This window comes from Eschrichtius robustus, chromosome X (genome assembly GCF_028021215.1).
Source record: "Eschrichtius robustus isolate mEscRob2 chromosome X, mEscRob2.pri, whole genome shotgun sequence".
Lineage (NCBI taxonomy): Eukaryota > Metazoa > Chordata > Mammalia > Artiodactyla > Eschrichtiidae > Eschrichtius > Eschrichtius robustus.
In genome coordinates this window covers 58963251-58984369 of record NC_090845.1, presented here as the reverse complement: position 1 = coordinate 58984369, position 21119 = coordinate 58963251, and the positions used below count along the sequence as shown (strand labels likewise).

Sequence of the window (21119 nt, the reverse complement as noted above, 5' to 3'; positions counted from 1 at the left end):
GATGTTTAATAACTATCCTCTGATGGTTAAAGGACAATCTTTGAGTGCATACCTACTATGTTCCAAGCACTATTCTAGGCAACCAGGGAAACAACAGTGAATAATACAATCAAAGGCCTTGCCCTCAAGTTGGGTGATCTTGGTGGAAACAGACAAGTAATAAATGAGAGATAAATAATAATTTAGATATTTTCAGATGGTGATACATATAATGAAAGAAATAACACAGAGCGCTGTGATAGAATAGGAGAGTTAATTTAGGTAGAGTGGGGAAAGATTATCTGAGGATGAGGTTTTGCGCTGAAACTTGAATAATAGCACCAGACATGCAAAGAGCCAGGGGGGAAAATTCTCAAGAGAAGTAATAGCAAATACAAAGCCTTAAAGTCATGAGTGAATTTGGTGTGTTGTTGGAACAGCAAGGTGGCCAGTGTGACTGGCATATGATAAGGGAGGGGAGGTGGTAGGAAGAGGTGATTCGATGGTAGAACCAGGTAGTGCAGTGCAGTAATTCTCAACCTTGGCTGCAAGTCAGAATCACCTGGGGAGCTTTTACAAAATACTTATGCCTGGTTTCACTCCCCGTTGTTTTTATTCAGTTGACTGGGGGTAAGGGTGGGCACTATGTTTTTTTTTAACACTCCCCTATTGTTTCTAATGTGCAGCTAGGGGAGAGAACTGCCGATGTTGGACCTTGCCGGTGAGTTGACTGCTTATGTAGTTCTGCAGCTGACATCAGGTTAATAACAGGATGAATGTTTGACATTGAAATAGCACTTGACAATTCACAAAACTCCTTGCTTTTTTTGCTTCTCGAGAGACTAGTGAGGTTCAGTCCACTCAGATGAATAGTGTCGGGAGCACCAAACAGGTAATGTTCTTCAGATGGGATTTGGAAAGACCATCTTGGAGAAGTACAGGCTCCAACCTCACCAAGGAAAACACTATGAAGAATAGGCAGCTCACTTCTGCCAAGGTCATCTGACATTTGATCAGACCCAAATTGTATGTTCTCCAGCTGTCTACCCTTAGGTTCTGTGCAGCATTGTGCTGGAATTGGTTTGTAGTGATTCATAAATACCAATTCTGAGCATCCTCACAATTTCGCATTCAGTGCTGTCATACTGGTAGCTTGAAATTGGTCCTGATAAGAGTATCTATATCATGGAAATTAGTGAACAGTACAAATATCAAGGCTTCCTGCTGACCCCTGCCCCCTTGCAGGCAGAAACCCAGTTTATTGGCACAACACTAGTCCTGCCCTTGTGGTAGCTTTACTTCCTTCTAGTTGAGTCTGACCCCCTTGTTCTTTTCTCCATACACTTTTACCTGAGCACACCTCTGGGGTTTGGTAATATGATTAGAAGCACAGTTTATGTAGCCTCAATTGCATTTTAGAAACATATTGCCATCTTCACATGCTTTACCCAATAGATGTGTTCCTGAACAGTAGTGTATAAGTCACATTTCTTTAAACTGAGCTCTCATTTGAGTGTACAGTGGGGATTGATCATTTAAAGAAACACTGTATTGAACAGTTCTGTAAGGTCAAGACAATCATTCTTTTGTAAAATTAACAGTAACTATTTCATTTATAAATTTTGTCAAATACAAATTTTGCATAGTCTTACAACCTTTGTGGAGGACAAGTTGGCAAAATCTTTCAAAATTGAAATGTACATATGCTTTGACCCAGCACATGTTTGCACATGTGTGACATGACACATATACAAGAACATTCTCTGCAACATTGTTTATAATAGCAGAACACTGGAAACAACATAAATGCTCATCAATAGATGGAGTCATACAATTCAGCCATTTAAAAATGAAGCAGTTCTGTATAAACCGAGTGGAACAATCTCTAAGATATATAGTAAAGTGGGAAAAATATGCAAAACAGCACAGAACACAAGTTGTCTGGGGAAAAATTGATATATTTTCTACATGTGTCTATAAATGAATATACTATGTATACAAGGGCACACAAGAAACTAATAAATATTGGATGCCTCTGAAGAAGAGAACTGCATGCCTGAAGGATGGGGGGCTGGAATTATTTTTCACTCTTTAACCTTTTGTGATTTAAAAATTTTGTACCATGTGCATGTATTGTCTGCTTTAAACATAGATTTAAAATAGTCACAGCTCTGTTAGGCTTCCCTGTTGCCTTGAGACAAATCATTTATACTTTCTAGGCTTCACTATCCCCATCTATACAACTAGGGGGTTAAACTCCATACTTCAGAGAGGAAACCAAAACAGGGTGTCCCCAAGCACATCCTAGTCTCCAATTTATTGATTCACCATTCACAACAGGTGTGTTTCCTGTTCACCATACTGTGCAATTAAGGAAGCTGCTTTTCTAATAGGGCCAGAGAAGGTACTTCTGTTATTGACAAAAAAAAGTTAGTTAACAAATACCTACTGAAAATCCAATGGTCCAGCCCTGTGCTGAAGTCTGTAGAGGAGAAAGAGAAATTATAGCTCTTGCCCTTTAGGAGTTTGCATCTAATGGGAGATGAAATAGCAAGAATACAAAAGAGGATGAGAGAGTTATGGAATGAGGCAAGGAGGTGTAGGTCATGGCTTGACTACAGTGGCTCACTGTGAGGACATTTCTTTCTGTTGAGAAAATGATGGGGGAGCATGAGGAGGAGAATTCAGTAATCTCTCAATAAATTAATATTCATCCCAGAGATTAAGAGACTATAACATAGACTGTGAAATTTCTATTACCTGTTCTTAGCTAATTGTTAATTGGCAAAGAAGTATGGTGTGGTGGCAGGAGCAAGAATTTAGGAGTCAGAGGGATTGGGTTATGAGTCCCAGCAATGTCACTTACTAGTTATGGTAAATAGCATAAACTTGGGCAAACAGCATAAACCTCTTTGAATCTGTGTCCTCCTTTGTAAAATGGGTATCATATCATCCACTTTTGCAGAGCCATGGACATTTAAAATAACTTATGTCAAGCATCTGGCAAATTTTAGCTACTTGGTAAGCAAGAGCTGTTTGAATGGTGTGCATTCTCCTGGAATCACATGGAATGCGGGAAGAGCTGACCAAGGCTGAAGTTACTGTTGAAATCTTTATCGTGCAGCATTCAAGGACTGTACTTAATGTTATTTATTTATCAAGTGCTCCTCAATAAAGAGCTTTAATAAAATTTCTCAGATTTTTCTTCCTATATAGTTCTAAAAATAAAGGTCACCTAAGATCAAATTTGAAAACTGAAATTTAATCTGCAGCTCAAACATACCCTCATTATGCTCCCTTTCTGAGGTCTATTCTGATTTGATTTACTAAAAATTCAAAAACTACTTATCAAGATGATTATAGTGTATACCTTATCAAAACACATATTTCTTGACAAGATTAATGACGCAGGTGGGGGGGGGGAGAAGGAGGGGCAGAGGAGGAACAGGAGGAAGAAGGGATGAAGAAGAAGGAGAAGGAGAAGAGGAAGAGGAAGAGGAGTAGAAGGGGGAAGGGAGGAGGCAGGACTAGGAGAAGAAAAAGGAAGAGACGAGAAGAAAAGAAAAAGAAAAGAAAAGGTTTATAGAATGAAAAACTCAATCCTGGGCCTCACTAAGGACCTACCGAGCTCTGTGACAGCTTCAAGAAAAGTTGAAGAAGCCATTACCACCCTCCATCAAGTGCTGCCTCACTGGGCTCAACATTACCTGTGGTGTCACCGCCACCCCTACTGAGGGTAGAAGCATTCCTGGTTGCAGGAGGGAAGATGTGAGCTTGTATCCCAATTATTTCATAGCCACCTTCTCCAAGTCTCTCTTCTCCAAGGATTATTTTGAGTTACTTCCTCTTAGGGAGTCACACTGTGATGGACCCTGAGACTAAGAAGCCAAAATTCCTTTCGGACTCTAGGAAAGCCCCCATAAAGGCACCAAAAGATTGATATGGGACACTCATAGAGGAATCAATTGAAACTATAGAGAAAGGAGCCAGTGTAATAGAGTAGGGAAAAAATAGGGCATTGTATTTCCACAAAAATCCCTGCTTACTAGCTGGAACTTTGGAGCAAGTAACTTGACTTCTCTAGACCTCAATTTAGTGCACTGTAAAACAGAGATAATAACTTATAGGTCTGCTGGGACATGTAAATGAAATAAATGAAATAATGTGTGCAAAACAACTAACACAATGTCTGGCCCTCGTAGGCATTCACTAAATATTGCAAGAGAAAGAGAAAAAGAGAGGAGTAAATGGGTAAATTTTTAAAAAATAGGACCTAGGAGAATATGTACAATTAATTGGGCAAAAGAGAGTGACAGTTGTTATATAACATCATCAGAAGACAAAATAATGGGATGCTAATAAGCTGTATAGTAAAAGAAATGCAAACAGCTTGCAAATGTTAAGTTAAACTCCTAAAATGAAAGAATTAAGAGTAGTTGCATTTCACAGCAGTAATCTTGATGGAAACGCAGAATTTTGCTATGTAAACAAAGCACAGGTAGAGCATTCCAGGCAGAGGAAATGATGTATTTGAAAAGGCATGGAGGTTGGAAAGAACCAAGATTGATGGACCAAACAAACTGTGAAATTAATGACTTGTTGCTCATCAAAAACTAAGATATTCAATTAGTCTTGACCAAACACATTGACTCCATACACTTTTTCTTTTCCTTTCTACTAAAAACAAAGTTTTTTCTTTTTACAACTACCTTAAGACAGCCAAATGGGTTTGACTGTTCCTTCCCCCAACCTGTACTTTGGCCTGCATTTTAGTGATTACTACCTGAAAGACCAGTTGCTAGAACTGACCAACAGGCATGGCCAGAAAAATGACATGTGGAGGCTAGTGGGGTATTAGAAGGAATACTGACTGCTTACTTAAAGCACTCCTGGGCTTTACTTTCCAGCCATCAGAGAATAAGAAGGCGGTGAGACTACACCCATCAAGAAAGGTCCACCCATACCATCCATTTGCCATAAAGATAACGTCTTTTCCTGCCATATATTGGGTTGGCCAAAAAGTGCCTTCGGTTTTTAAGTAAAAATAAAAGACACATTTTTCATTTTTACCAAGAACTTTATTGAATAGCATATTCACCCTTTTGTTCCCCTACCTTCTGCTATTTTTCAGGTAACTTCATAATTCCATCTTCCCAAAACTTTTTATATTTTTGAGCAAAGAACCGTTCCAGGTACCTTTTATAGTCTTCCAGGGAATTGAAATTTTTTCCATTAAGAGAATTTTGTAAAACCGAAATAAATGGAAATCTGAAGGTGCAATGTCTGGTGAATACAGAGGATGGATCAGAACTTCCCAGGCAAGCTGTAACAGCTTTTACCTGGTCATCAAAGAAACATGCGGTCTTGCATTATCCTGATGGAAGATTATGCATTTTCTGTTGACTAATTCTGGACGCTTTTCGTCGAGTGCCGCTTTCAGTTGGTCTAATTGGGAGTAGTACTTGTTGGAATTAATAGTTTGGTTTTCCGAAAGGAACTCAAATAGAGGACTCCCTTCTAATCCCACCATATACACAACATCACCTTCTATGGATGAAGGCCAGCCTTTGGTGTGGTTGGTGGTGGTTCATTTCGCTTGACCCATGATCTCTTCTGTTCCACATTGTTGTACAGTGTCCACTTTTCACCACCCGTCACAATTTGTTTTAAAAATGGCATGTTTTCATTACGTTTCAGTAGACAATCACTTGTGGAAATACGGTCAATAAGGTTTTTTTCGCTTAACTTATGTGGAACCCAAACATCAAAGCGATGAACATAACCAAGCCGGTGCAAATGATTTTCAATGCTTGATTTGGATATTTTGAGTATGTTGGCTATCTCCCACATGGTATAACATTGATTTTTCTTAATTAATGTTAATTAATTAATTCAATCGCTATCAACTTCAACTGGTCTACCCGATGATGGAGCACCGTCCAGCAAGAAATCCCCAGCACGAAACTTCACAAACCACTTTTGACACTTTCGATCAGTCACAGTACCTTCTCCATACACTGCACAAATCTTGTTTTTTTTCTTTTTTTTGCGTTTCAGTTGCATTTTTACCTTTCTTGAAATAATAAAGCATAATGTGCTGAAAATATTGCTTTTTTCTTCCATCTTCAATATTAAAATGGCTGCACAAAATTTCACCAATTTTGATAAGTCTTTTTTAAAATGCACATTGATATGACAGCTGTCACATACAATCTAACAAAATTGTTTCAAATGAAGTTAAAGACAACTAAGTGCTACTAGAGCCATCTTATGGGAAAAACTGAACGAACCTTTTTGTCAACCCAATACTTCAGTTCCCCAACAAAACTCTCACTGAAAATGTTGAAATCAACTGAATTACAAACAAAAATAATGGTCACTGACAAAATGAGAAGTCTCTCATTAATCTTAAAATTCCTCTATAATGCAGGACCCAAGAAAAATGAATACATTATTCCTTTCCATTTGTGATTTGGAAAGTCAGAAGAACTCAAAGGTACATGTTGCTAGGCTTTCCTTAATGAAAAACAAACCAAAACCAAACAACAATTACAAAACAAACAAAAAAACCCCACCCTGGCCAACTTGAGGAACATGAGCTGACAAACGACTCTAACTTTCTGTTCTTTTTTCACTGTCCCAGGGTTCCCTAAGTATCTGAGCATCTTTGCATTTTGGAGTACATTTTCAGCACCAAGGGCACCAGAGATATTCCTGGGAAACACGGGAGTCATCTTTGGCTCCAAAACATGTAAAACGTTGATAATTCTTAATAATCTAGGGCAAGGAGACTTACAAAATTCCGGTGATGAAAGATGCTCACACTAAAACATCAGGAATCTAAAATTATTTTCAACTAATGACAGGTAGAGCTGATGTTATTCAGGTTTAGCTGTTCTCACATTGAGTGTAACCCTTCTCTGTTCCCTAAACACTCAACAGTAGGAATCAGTTCATATGTATTCAGCATCTTCCTAAATCATAAACATTTGTATCAACTCTACCTTGCATTTGTTGGTAGCTTTACAACTTACAGATAGTATTCCCATGCATTATCTTGTTTGAACCTCACAGCAATATATGAGCTATTCAGGGAAGTTATTATTATCATTTTACAAATGATGAAACTGAAGCTGAGAATGGTTAACAGAATTGCCCAAGCTCATACAGTTAAGTAAGAGATTAAATCTTTGCCACGCAGGGTATTCTCTTATTCCTATTATTTTTTCCATAGTTTTTCAAAATCCAACAAAAATGCTAAATTATAGTCACTCTGCTGTGTTCCGGAAGGCATGAAAACCATTGTACCCATTCCATGAAGAGATATATAAAAATGTTAAAACCTAGACTTCTTGGAGATCAGTTATATGGGAAAGTTCATTTAGGTGGAACATTTCATTTACCTGACAATACTGGAAAAATAAAGGGTTAGAAATGGAGCATAGTATTCATTGTGCCATTCAGTGAAAAATGACTATACACCTACTAAATACCAGAATCCATACTAAACACATGCCCATGTAACAGATAAAATATTAAGATAAATCTAGGCAGAATTAATTAATTGAATATCTATTAAATTCAATATTAATTAATTGAATGTCTATTAAATATTTACTCTATGCCAAGCAGTGTTCTAGATGCTAGGGATATATCAATGAACAAATAATCACAAGTTCCTATCTTGACTAACATCCATTTTAATGTGTGTGGGGAAGTGAAAGAGGGAAGGAAGCAGAAAATAAACAATACACATAATAAATTAGGAAATTAAATTGTATGTTAGAAAGCAACAAGTACTATGTACAAAAAGCATGGTAAGGGGAATGGGGAGTGCTGAGTGAAAATGATTTTAACTTGAGTGGTGAAGGCAGGTTTCTTTGAGGTGACACTTGTCCAAAACTTGAAGGAAGTGAGAAAGTGTGCCACACAATTATCTCAGGGAAGAGCATTAATGGCCGAGGGAGCAGTTGATGTAGGTCCCTAATGTGGGAGAATACTTATCATGTTTGAGAATTGGCAAAGAAGGCAGTGCAGCTACAGTGGGGGAAATGTGGTAAACGGGGTCTGAGAGGCAACAGCAGAAGAGATCATTTGTGATCTTATAGGTCATTAACTTATAGGTCAAATACTCTTATAATAAGTGAGATGGGGATACACTGGAGAATTCTGAGTAGAGGGGAAACATGGTCTGGCTTATGTGTTTATATCACATGCAAAAAACCATCTTTCTTCTTGCTTGTCAAACAAAAAACAACATTGGGATAAGTGACCTCAGGAACAGCAGAAGGATCCTGAAAATCCAATTAACTTTCAGGGTCTTTTTTTTCCTGGACACTGTAGATATTCACTTTTTTAAAGGTTGAGGAGTGCTTGATCAAAACACTTCAGACTGGAGTAATGTCAGAGTAAATGATGAAGTGAGGAACTCCTAAAATTCTCTCCTCCATTAAATAAATTAGAAAACTGGCCAAAAGATGGTCAGAGTAAACATTTTCAGAACTCTAGAAATTAACCAAATGCTTGTAGCAATCTGAGGAGGATTTATTCAAAGCTTTATGACATTTAAACTTGCCCTATTGCCCATCATCCCCTCCCAGCTCCATAGTAACCATGAAAACCAACAGTCTGCAATGATGGTGAAAACTAGCAGCCTGGTAATCACTGGAGGAGGCAGAATGGGGCTGGGACTCCTTTAAAGCCCCCCTTTCAGAGAACTGTCACTATTTGACCGTCTGGGGGTTCCCTGAAAGACTCCATTTTCAAGGCTATGTTTATTTAACCTGACTCAGAGTTTGCCCAGTGTGAATAGCTTTTTCCCTGGGGGAGTTTGTAGAAAATAACGAGAGACAAATTTTGAACATCAAGGCTGGCTGAGTTGGTGGTAACAATTGTGGCAAACAATGAGCTAACCAAAAAGCTTAAAAAAGAGGTGGAGAAATGAGATGTCCAATGGAGGCTTTGAAAAGCTCCAACATATTCCCAGGCATCTAGAATTAGTTTGTTTGTTTTTTTAAGTAACTAAACAAGTAAACAACTAGAAGAAGAACAAACAGCAGCAACAGCAAACCATGAGGTTTGACAGGTGTAAATCCTGCCTAAGTAATTAAGTGTAATTGGATTAAACACTGCTATTAAAAGACAGAGATTTGAGGAATGAATTGGAAAAAAACCACGAGATACAACTATATTCTGTCTACAAGAGACACCTTAGATTCAGAGACAAACTCTTTGAAAGTAAAAGAATGGAAAAAGATATTCCACGCAAAGAGCAGCCAAAGGAGAGCTGGAGTGGGTATATTATTATCAGACGAAATAGGCATCAAGACAAAAACTGTGACTAGAGACAAAGATGGACATGTTATAATGGTAAAAAGTTGAATCCATTAGGAAGACATACAATTATAAATATATGCATCTAATAACAGAGCCCAAAAAACATAAAGTAAAAACTGGTAGAATAGGTGATTAAACAATAATAGAAATTTAAAGACCCTACTTTCAATAAAGGATAAAACAAGTAAGCAGAAGATAAGAAAAGGGAAATCATGAACAACACTATAAAAATTAGACTTAACAAACATGTATAGAATGCCCCAACCCCAAAACACCATAATGCACATTCTTAAGTGCACATGGAACATCCTCCAGGAGAGAACCTACTTAAGACCATGAAACAAGTCTCAATAAGTCTAAATGGACTGTACAAAGGATGTTCTCTTATCAAAATAGAATGAAATTAGCAACCAGAAAGTTTGAGAAATTCACAAATATGTGAAAGTTAAACAATGCAGCCTAAATAATCAATTGTTCAAAGAAGAAATCACAAGGGAAATAAGAAAATACCCTCAGATAAATTGAAATGAAAAGACAACATGCCAAAACTTTTGGAATTCAATAAAAGCAGTGCTTAGAAGGAAATTTATAGTTCTAACTGCTTACATTTACATTATTTACAGCTATTGAGAAAGATCTAAGTAACATAACCTTCTATCTTAAGACACTAGAAAAATGAGAGTAAACTAAAAAAAGAAGAAAGCAGAAGGAGAAATAATTTTAAAAATAGGACATAAATAAATGAAATAGACAATAGAAAATAAAAGAGAAAATGAACAAAACCAAATCTTGGTTCTTTGGAAAGATCAACAAACTGACAACCTGTTAACAGATTGACCAAGAGAAAAAAAAAAAAAAAAAAAACAGGACCCAAATTATGAAAATCGGGAATGAAAGAAGAGATAATACTACTGAAATCAAGATTATTTATTGCATGAAATCTTACAGAAATAAAAAAGATTATTTAGGAATACTACAAACAATTATCTACCAACAAATTAACACAGATGAAATGAAAATTACTAGAAAGATACAAACTACCATAACTGACTCAAAAATAAATATAAATTCAGAATAGACCTATAACAAATAAAGATACTGAATTAGTAATAAGACTAATTATAGTAATAAAAATAATAAATTCCCACAAAGAAAAGCCCAGGGACTCATGGCTTTATTACTGAATTCTGCCAAATGTTTAAAGAACTAATACCAATTCTTCACAAATACTTCCGAAAAAGAAAAAGATGAGGGACACTTTCCAATTGATTTTATGAAGGTATTATTACCCTGGTAACAAAACAAGACAAAGATAGCACAAGAAGAAAACTACAGATCCATTTTCTTATGAATATCGAGGTAATATCTGAACAAAATACTAGCAAACCAAAAAGTAATATATAAAAAGGATTGTTCCCCATAACCAAGTGAAATTCACCCCAGAATGTAAGGTTGGTTCAACAAACAAAAATCAATCAATGCAATATAACATTTTAACAGAATTAAAGACAAAAACCACATGTGATCTGAATAGACACAGAAAAAGCATTTGATAAAAATACTTCAACAAACCAGGACTAGAAGGAAACTTTCTCAACTTGATAATGGGTATCTATGAAAAACCCACAGCTAACACCATACTTAATGGTGAAAGACTGAAAGCTTTCTGCCTAAGATTGGGAACAAGACAAGGATGTCTGCTCTCACCACTTCTATTCAACATTGTACTGGATGTTCTAGCCAGGGCAATTAGACAAGAAAAAGAAATAAAAGGCATACAGATTGGAAAAGAAGATGGAAAACTATCTCTATTCACAGATCGCATTATCTTATATGAAGAAAATTCTAAAAAATATGCAAACTAACTATTAGACTTAATAAATGAATTCAGCAAGGATGCAGTATAATAGATCAATATACACATATTAATTGCATTTCTAGACTAGCAGTGAGTAATCCAAAGTAAAATTAAGAAAACAACTCCATTTACAAAAGTGTCAAAAAGAATAAAGTATTTAGGAATAAATTTAACAAAAGAACTGTGAATCTTGTACATTGAAGACAACAAAACATAACTGAAAGAAATTAAAGAACAACTAAATAAAGGGAAAGACATCTTGTGTTCATGAATTTGAAGACTTAATATTGTTAACATGACAAAACTCCCCACATTGATCTACAGATTCAGCGTAATCTCTATCAAAAACCCAGCTGTCATTTTTTCTGAAATTGATGATGTTTTTCAAAAATTTATATGAAAATGCAAGTGTCCTAGAATAGCCAAAATCATCTTGAAAATGAAGGATAAATTTGGAGGACTCACAGTTCCCAATTTCAAACCTTATTAGGAAGCTACAGTCATCAAGATGGTGTGCTGGTTTCATAAGAAAAGATATATAGTTCAGGGGAATAGAACTGAGAGTTCAGATATAAGCTCATATATTTATGATTAATAGTTTTTCAACAAGGATACTAAGACGACTCTATTAAGAAAGAATACTCCTTTCAACAAATAATGCTGGGACAGCAAGATATCTACATGCAAAAGAATGAAGCTGGACTCTCACCTCACATCATATAAAATAAAAATCAACTCCAAATGGATCACAGACCCGAATGTAACAGTTAAAACTACAAAATTCTCTGAAGAAAGCATAGGTGTAAATGTTTGTGACCTTGTAGATACAACACCAAAACACAAGCAATAAGAGGAAAAAACAGATAAACTGGACTTCATCAAAATTAAAGATTTTGTTCTTTAATAGACACCATCAAAAATGAAAAGACGACTTTACAGAATGGGAGAAAATGTTTGCAAATTACATATCTGATAAGAGACTTGTATCTAGAACTCATAAAGAACACTTACAAGTCCGTAGTAAAAAAGAAATAATCCAGTCAAAACATGGGAAAGGATGTGAATAGTTATTTGTCTATAGAAGATACACAAATGCCCAACAACCACGTGAAAAGATGCATAACATAATTAGCCATTAGCTAAACACTAATCAAAACCACAACAAAATATCACTTCATACCCGCTAGGATGGGTATAAGAGTACTACTACTACTACTACTAATGTAACATAATTACACGTTGGCAAGGATGTAGAGAAATTCAAACCCTCATACACTGCTGATGGAAATGTAAAATGATGGAGTCTCTATAAAAAACAAATAAACAAATAAAAAAACCTTGGTCCCTCAAAAAGTTAAACATAGAGTTACCATATAACCCAGCAATTATTATTCAGTCAGAAAATATAAAATACTAATACATATTAAAACATGGTTTAACCTTGAAAACATTATGCTAAGTGAAAGGATCCAGCTACAAACATCACATATTGTATTGTTCCATTTAGATAAAATGTCCGTTATTGACAAATCCACAGAGACAGAAAGTAAATTAGTAGTTGCCAGGCTCTGAGAGGAGAGGAAGTTGGGAGTAAGTATCTTTTTGAGATGATGAAAATGTTCTGGAATTAGACAGTGGTGACGTTTGCATGATTTCTTGAACATATTAAAAACCATGAAATTGCACACTTAAAAAGGGTGAATATTGTGGCACGTTAATTATATCTTTAAAAAAATCCTAGCATGCCTTTTGGTGCCAATAATAGGAGTCAGAAAAGAAAATCAAGACTGCCTTGTAAGTTGTAGCCCAAATGATCTAATTTAAAAGCATGCAGAAGTCTTTAAAGACACTCCAAATCATTGATGAAGGCAGGTCTACTTTTATAAGGTCCTAAAATCAATTTTATACATTTGTAAGCTGTGGTAACATTAGCAAATCCCTTCCTATACATCATCTCACAACATACCCATGAAGTAGAAAGAGCAAATACCATTAACAGCTTTGCAGATGCAGAAGCACAAGTCCAGAGAGCTTCAGTGACTTGCCTAGGGTCACATGCTAGCTTTCTTTTTCCTAGTAGTGGTTTACTCTGCCATGATGCATGCATAAAGTATACTCTTCTCTAAAATAAAATGAACACTTTAACTATTCCCAATTTCTCATCTCATTCATGTCATTATCACCCATGTTCTTGCCTCCAGTGACAGCAAGATTCTATTACCTGCAGTGCCATGGGGTGAAATTTCAAAATAGTCCTTTGAAACTGCAACCCCAGTATTTCAAAATGGAGCCTTGAGAGTGGTTAGATACACACTCAGTCCTCCTGCCCCTGTCTCGGCTTTTCAGTCATTCCTTTGTGTCATTACCATGTAAAGATATCCAGCAGTGTATGAAAAGTGACAGATCATTATAAAATGAAAGAATAGCTGTCTTTATTAGATTGTGAAGGAGACAAGGAAAAAACTTACTCCTTTTTGTCATTCCCGTGTCTGGCACATAAAAAAATTATCAATTTACATTAGTTGAATGCATGAGTGAATGAATGATTGGTCTCTTAATATTTTGTTGGCCAAGACATCTCCCTGTAATGTGCTTCTTAAGAAAGCAGTCCAGGTCCTAGAAGATCATTAGGGTTTGAAGGTTTCCTAAAAAGAGTAGTTATCTTTCTGGAGTGAAAAGAATCAACAAAGATCACTGTAGTTTTTTTATAAATGTTAAGTCTCATTCCTTCCTTCCATAATGGTTATTTGAAATCCTGGTTCCTCTTCAGTCTTAGTGAGTTTGGTGAGGCTGCTCTGTGGAATGCTGGCCTGGAGCCTCTTGGATGATGAATAGAAGGGGTCAAGGGAAGCCAGAGGACAAAGCTCAGTTTGTTGCCACCTCACTGCCAGTCCACCACAGTCACTACTGACCCTGGTAGCTTGGGCATCAAGAGAAAACAAAGAAAAGGACCTTGGAAGCAATTTCTCAAGGTTCCTGTGTTAGCCAGGCAGCAATGCCCATGAGCTCAAAGCAAGCATATTAAAGGCTGAGAGACGGCTCCGTTGGGGAAAACAGATAAAGTTTTGAGGGTGATGAAATTGAAAAAGCCCATGTATTTATAACTTACAACAAATAAATTCATTCCAATAATATCACCACTACTCCCCAATTTGTATACAGCAGCTTAGGAACCTGCCCTGCTGCCAAATGCCAGATCAAAGTCATGTCTGATGGGGAATAAAACACTAAGCAATGAAATAAGGGCTTGCTCTTAGAGCAAGTTTTGCTTTTGCCATAAACACTGCAACTTATCTGCACAGGCTTTTAGTAACCGTGCAGGTAAGACCCAAAGCTGAGCTGTAATAGGAAGGCACTCCTCATGCCTCTCTTGTCCATTTTCTGGCTACTGCTCACTTGCAGGAAGACAATAATTATCTCTATAAATAAAATTATCTGCCTAGCCCTATATCTTGCAAAAGTAGTTGGACATATTGTCAATCAATTTGGAGGTTATCTTTGCGATAGACTATTTTTGGAGGAATAAAATTCATTTTTAAGGATCTCTGAAAGGTATTTCAAAGAGGTAATCATTCTAGTGTGACTGCAGATTGGAGAAGATGTACCTCATGTTAATAAGCTGTGTATATAGAAAACATGCAAATGAAGGAGTAATTTGCATATTAAACTGTTTCTCCTATAGACAACTCTTTGCAGAGGGTTTCCAGGGTGGCCAGAGGCAAGTATTTATATAACATAGGCATGATTGTCCTGAATGATGGTAAGGAGATCCTCTAGAAACTACTACTCATAGGATACTTTGTAATTTACACAGTGTATTCACAAGCATCGTTTCCTTTAGCTTTTCCAACCACTATATTATCTCCATTTTATAGGTGAAGAAACTGAGGCTTAGAGAGGTCAAGTGAATTTCCTAAAGGCTAAATCTACCACATCCTAGCTGCTTTAAACATGCCTGAAGCTAATCAGAAGATGGCTTACCTGCAGGCTCTATTCTCTGTACATATTCCCTGGTAATAGTCAGCAAACTTTGGAGTTATATTTCCCAGAACAGTGAGGGTCTCCTTGAAGCAATACACCAATCACATTCTGCTCCAAAGAGGGGTCAGGTTACTCACAGGTGTTCCTAGCAACATGGGTGTCAAATGCTTACAGCATCATAAAAGGGTTTGCTATTAACAAGTGACCTTCCTCTTACTGGATATGTGTGTAAATTTTTGTCATTTCCCTAGGATCCCATAGGAGCATAGAGGATGGGTTAACAAACAAGGAAGAAGGGTTACCAAGTGAAGACTGGGCCACGTTGACATGACTAAAAAAGAGCCACAGGAAGGCATCTAATTCTTATTGTTTAAGAATTCCTTGGTATCCCAGATTAAAGAATAAAGAACTTAGCGTTCTTTATTGTTTAATCTGGGATACCAAGGAATAGAATCCTACTTTTATTTTCTATACTGGATTTCCCATTTGTTCTCCCGTAGTATTTACTAATGTGCATTTTGGTGAATGAGAAGTCATCCCTATTGTGTTCTGGGAACCTAAGGAATGCTCTCTATATTTACACTCAAGGTGAAGAGTGGAAGAACACTAGGAACCAAAGTAAGAGAAATTGAGTCCCAAGGGGGACAAGAAATTCTGGGGGACAGAACTGGAAAATGCTGTCTGACTTCTTACAGAACACCTCTATCCTTAACCCTGCAGGGTTCTATGTTCTATTCTAACTCAGGAGACCTGTTTTTTTCCCCCACATAGAATATACAGTTCTGCAGTAGATCTTGCAGTCTCCACCTGAACAAGAAAGCCTGAGTATCTGAAAGCTACAACCCCCAAAACATGTCAGTGAATTCAACCAATAGGTAAAAACTTCCTTCCAATTCCTCGAATGTGCCTCCCACACCTAAAGATCTGCCCATCACAGAGGGCAGTGGCAGCTGGCCTCTATCCTGCATCAGTAGTCTTAATCCTGTGAGATGACTGGTGTGCACCTACTTGTATGTGCTGAGTCTGCCATGCTGCCCTGAGTTCTTCTGCCCCTGATAGGTTTCTGATATCCAAATGCCTCATGGTTTTCTGATGTCCACAGAAGCTGGCTTGGACTTGGGCATCCCCTTAGGCCTTGACCCCTACAATTCTATCTAAAGTCACCTGTTGGTTGCCCAGAACTCAGTCATCTCTCCCTAGTATAAAGTGATCTCACAAACCCAACACAAACCCACAATTCCAAGTCCTGTTAAGTAGGTGAAACCTGTTCATCTCTCTCCACAACTCCTCCTCTGCTTCCCTCTTCCCCTTCTGTCCTTTCATCCTACTGAATGCTCAATGCCTTAATTTGACCCCTGGCTCCTGAGAGCTTGCCACTTTGATGCTCTATCTATAAAGTTTCCTATTCTAGATAAGCACCTTATGTTCAGAACTTGTCCTGAATCCCTTATCCCTTTCAAAATTTATGAGGCTGGTGTTCCTATCCTCCAGAATCCTGCCAAGAAACATACTGACAACCTATGTCCCAACAGCATTTCTTGATAATGGCTGAATGTGTCCCAGGAAGAAGTCTTCCAAAACAGTCCTACATATGGCGAGTTTCAGACCCTGTGACAGATCATGTGTGGCAAGATACTTTCAAACAGAGGCACTTTTTGTAAATTCTTAAATCATAACACTTTATTTTGGCTGTCTATTCAGTCATCTGTCTCCCTCCAATTCCTTGAATGCACCTACCATTCCTAAAGTTCTGCACATCACATGCTCTCATCCCCAACCTCTGCTTTTGATCCAGTATTTCCACTGGTGGAAATGGGTCCTAAGGAAATTTTTAAAAGAAGAAGAGTAAAAGTAATGTACATGAATGCAACCTAAGTACGTGTAAACAACCTAAACATCCAACAACAGAGGCCTGAGGGGAAATAATAAGACTATAATTATGTATGACTGAGGGCAAGACCTAAAAGAAATGAAGATACATTTTAGTCATTGTTATATTAAGGTAGTGGGCTTTATTAAAAGCTAATAGTAGAACGTGTAAATCTCCAGATAGGTTATGTAATTTCACATGCTTAAGATTGAAGGGTAAGGCCCACTAGGCACCAATACAATCCAGAAGAGAATTCCAATGAATTTAAAATAAAATCATGGTTTCAGCAAAGTGAATCTTCCACTAAGGAGCTCAGTCTAGTAGAGGAAAAAAGATGTGTAAGTACATCACTGAAAGATAAAGCAGGGAGTGGTAAGAACCACAAGAGAGGGACCCATGAAGTGCTGTGGGAGTACAGGAGAGGGTAGAATGACTTTTGATGGGGTGGAGGCTTCATGGAGGAGTGGGCACTTGAGTGAGGCCTTGAAGAAAGGTGGGACTTAAAAAGCATTTGAGGTAGAGGGATGTAGCCTGAGTAAAGGTGAGGAAGGGGAAAGTGTGGGCATGCGATGGGATAAAGGGATAGTTTAATAGTATAGTTTGATAGTATTTCATCATCCTTCCATGGGAAATAATACTGATCATCCATTTTAGGGATAGAATGAAAAACGGAAAATAACTGACCAAGCCTGAATAACATTAGATAACACTGTTTTTTATTTGGGGGGGGTTGATTTAAATCCATCAGTTTTCTATTATTCTTAGTAACATTGCTTCTTTTGGCCTTTGATTTAAACCAATCATTTGCTGCACAATCTCTGTCCCATTTTGCACTTATCTCTCTTATGGCACTTCTCACAGCAGTATATAATTTTTGTTTCCACATTGATATCCCCCAATAAACTTTGAGATCTTTGCAAGAAGGACTGTGTATCATTCATCACTGAGTTCGCAGCATCAAGCAGAAGGCCTGGAATATATTAGCCTCACTGTGCACTTATTGGTTTGCTCCCTCTGGACTGAGAGTGTGTTTTACTCATCTCTCTCTCCCTAGCACTTAGCACAGTCCTGGCATATAAGATGCTGAATGTTTGTTGAACTGAGATGAATTAGTTCCCTTCCTGTTCCCTTAGTCCTTGAGCCTCAGTTTCCCCATATGTAAAATAAGGGTAGTAACAGTATCTACTATCTCATAACATTGTTGTGAAGATTAAGTAAGCACTTAGTGTAGCGTCTAACACAGAAAATGTTCAGTAAATATTAGCTGCTATAACTATCATCATCATTATTATCATTATTATTATTATTATTTTTAATTTATTTTTTTGGCTGTATTGGGTCTTCGTTTCTGTGCGAGGGCTTTCTCCAGTTGCGGCAAGCGGGGGCCACTCTTCATCGCGGTGCGCGGGTCTCTCACTATCGCGGCCTCTCTTGTTGCGGAGCACAGGCTCCAGACGCGCAGGCTCAGTCGTTGTGGCTCACGGGCCTAGTTGCTCCGCGGCATGTGGGATCTTCCCAGACCAGGGCTCGAACCCGTGTCCCCTGCATTGGCAGGCAGATTCTCAACCACTGCACCACCGGGAAAGCCCCATCATTATTTTTTGTTGTTGTTGATAAAGCTTCCAGACCTGCTCATGGGAACAGTTCCCTCAAACTGTGCCAGCCTTGGTCAGGGTTGTCCTTGGGTATGAGAAGCTATGCCTGTAGATTTTTCTCTCCCTTGTCTCATCACACTGCTTCTGCTGAACTTAAATACCCTGTGTAGTGTAAAACTGTGGCTGACCTTGGAGGGCACATCCACCAGACTAGAAGCTCCCTGAGGACAGGGCCATCTCATACTCATCTCTGGGCCCACATAGGGCCTCATACAATACATGTGTGTTAAAAAAAATGAATGAGTGAAAGCTACTCACCTCCAGCTCTTCTTCCCTGACACTAGACTATATGAATACAAATGCCTATAATCCAGAGTTCCCTCTAACCAAGGGACAGGTCCCAGGGAGCCCTGTGTTGTCTACCTTTGTGCTACCCCTCATAGCTCTAGCTAATTCCTTTTAGGTCTTTGGTAATTGGGAATGAATACATCTGCAAAGCTGCAAAACTATTACAGTCTGAATTATGTCTGAAATATGTCACATGTCTAAAAATAATTACTATCAAACTACCCATGTAAATAGCAACAGGTGAGTTATTTAATTCATACTTGCATTTCTACAGTGAAATCATGGGACCCCTGGAAACATGCTGAAATTTGACGTGGAGCTGATTTCTCATTCACACGTTAAGAGGCATTGTCGAGAGTGCTTGGTTCACTTCTTTTGAAAGTCTGGCACTATGTAAGAAAACTTCTAGTTGCCTTATCTCACGTAATCCTTAGAATTTTTCTGGTGGTCATCATTATCCCAATTTTAAAAGTGAGAAAACTAAGGCTCACAGAGGACATGTCATTTTCCCAAGATCACAGAGTCAACAAATGTTGGACTCAAATCAAATCTTTTACCCCTATATCAATAGGGTTTCTGAGTAGAGAACATTTCAATATTTTTGTAGGGCTCACTACATAGGTGAGAAATCATTCCACATCTCCAAACACCTTTCTATTGTTTTCTCCATCTATCTCTCCTCCCATGGAAGCAAAATCTGAACCTAAACTTGCTAGCTAGTCTTCATGAAATTGCAAAAGAGACAAGAAAATCTCTTTCTGAGTGACATGGGTTACAGAGGAGTTTCTGGGGAGCCATGGAAGCTATAGAGGTGGGGTGGCAGAAGAGGTGCGGTAGGAAAGTGGGAAGTAGGAAGCCTTTAATCATAAGCAACACACATGAAGGATCCTGTCTCTATTCTGAAGCTGAGCAGAGCTAAGGGACCTCAAGGACTGGATACCCACTTACTGATGGGCCCAGGGGGCCTTAGGCAAGGTGCTAACCTCCTTTCCCTATTTAGGGTTTTGGACAAGATCTGAAGGTGATTCAGTTAGGACTTAGAGATAAGTAGTATGTTACATGCTGGTTTGGGTTGGCTGTATTTTTGGGTTTTTTAAAATTTCTTTTATTTTATTAAATTAATTAGTTAATTTTATTTATTTATTTTTTTAACATCTTTATTGGAGTATAATTGCTTTACAATGGTGTGTTAGTTTCTGCTTTATAACATAGTGAATCAGCTATACATATACATATATCCCCATATCTCCTCCCTCTTGCGTCTCCCTCCCTCCCACCCTCCCTATCCCACCCCTCTAGGTGGTCACAAACCACCGAGCTGATCTCCCTGTGCTATGCGGCTGCTTCCCACTAGCTATCTATTTTACATTTGGTAGTATATATAAGTCCATGCCACTCTCTCACTTTGTCCCAGCTTACCCTTCCCCCTCCCTGTGTCCTCAAGTCTATTCTCTACGTCTGCGTCTGTATTCCTGTCCTGCCCCTAGGTTCTTCAGAACCTTTGTTTTTTTTTTTTTTAGATTCCATATATATGTGTTAGCATACGGTATTTGTTTTTCTCCTTCAGACTTGCTTCACTCTGTATGACAGACTCTAGGTCCATCCACCTCACTACAAATAACTCAATTTCGTTTCTTTTTATGGCTGAGTAATATTCCACTGTATATATGTGCCACATCTTCTTTATCCATTCATCTGATGATGGACACTTAGGTTGCTTCCATGTCCTGGCTATTGTAAATAGAGCTGCAATGAACATTGTGGTACATGACTTTTTTTGAATTATGGTTTTCTCAGGGTATATGCCCAGTAGTGGGATTGCTGGGTCGTATGGTAGTTCTATTTTTAGTTTTTTAAGGAACCTTGTTGGCTGGTTTTTAAAAGGATCAAAATTGAAGAGCGGGCATGGATGGAGGGATATAAAGCCAATCTATGGGAGGCAGAATGAATGACGGTACATCACCAGTTTCATTTTATACACAGTGAAGTCACAGGCCATACCAAGGCATTATCCGATTTTTGAAATAAATGCCCCTCCCTCACAAATAATAAACAAAACAATAACACTACAACCAGACTACATTCCTCCAAGGGGTCCAAAGCACTAAGAATATAGGAGACAGCACTCTAGATAAAATACAGTCCAGCTTGG

At 37.9% G+C, this 21119-nt stretch overlaps 1 protein-coding gene across 3 annotated transcripts in view; it reads right to left on the bottom strand.

Moving 5' to 3' along the window:
* The window catches only part of AR (androgen receptor), a 168058-nt gene that overhangs the window by 41369 nt on the left and 105570 nt on the right, over window positions 1-21119 (bottom strand). Inside the window, exon 2 of one of the 3 annotated variants that reach the window (XM_068532993.1) lies at window positions 5397-5412. The exons of the other annotated variants lie outside the window; for them this stretch is intronic. Coding sequence (XP_068389094.1) covers window positions 5397-5412 — 16 coding nt within the window. The remainder of the gene's footprint in view (window positions 1-5396; window positions 5413-21119) is intronic. 3 annotated transcript variants of the gene reach the window in all.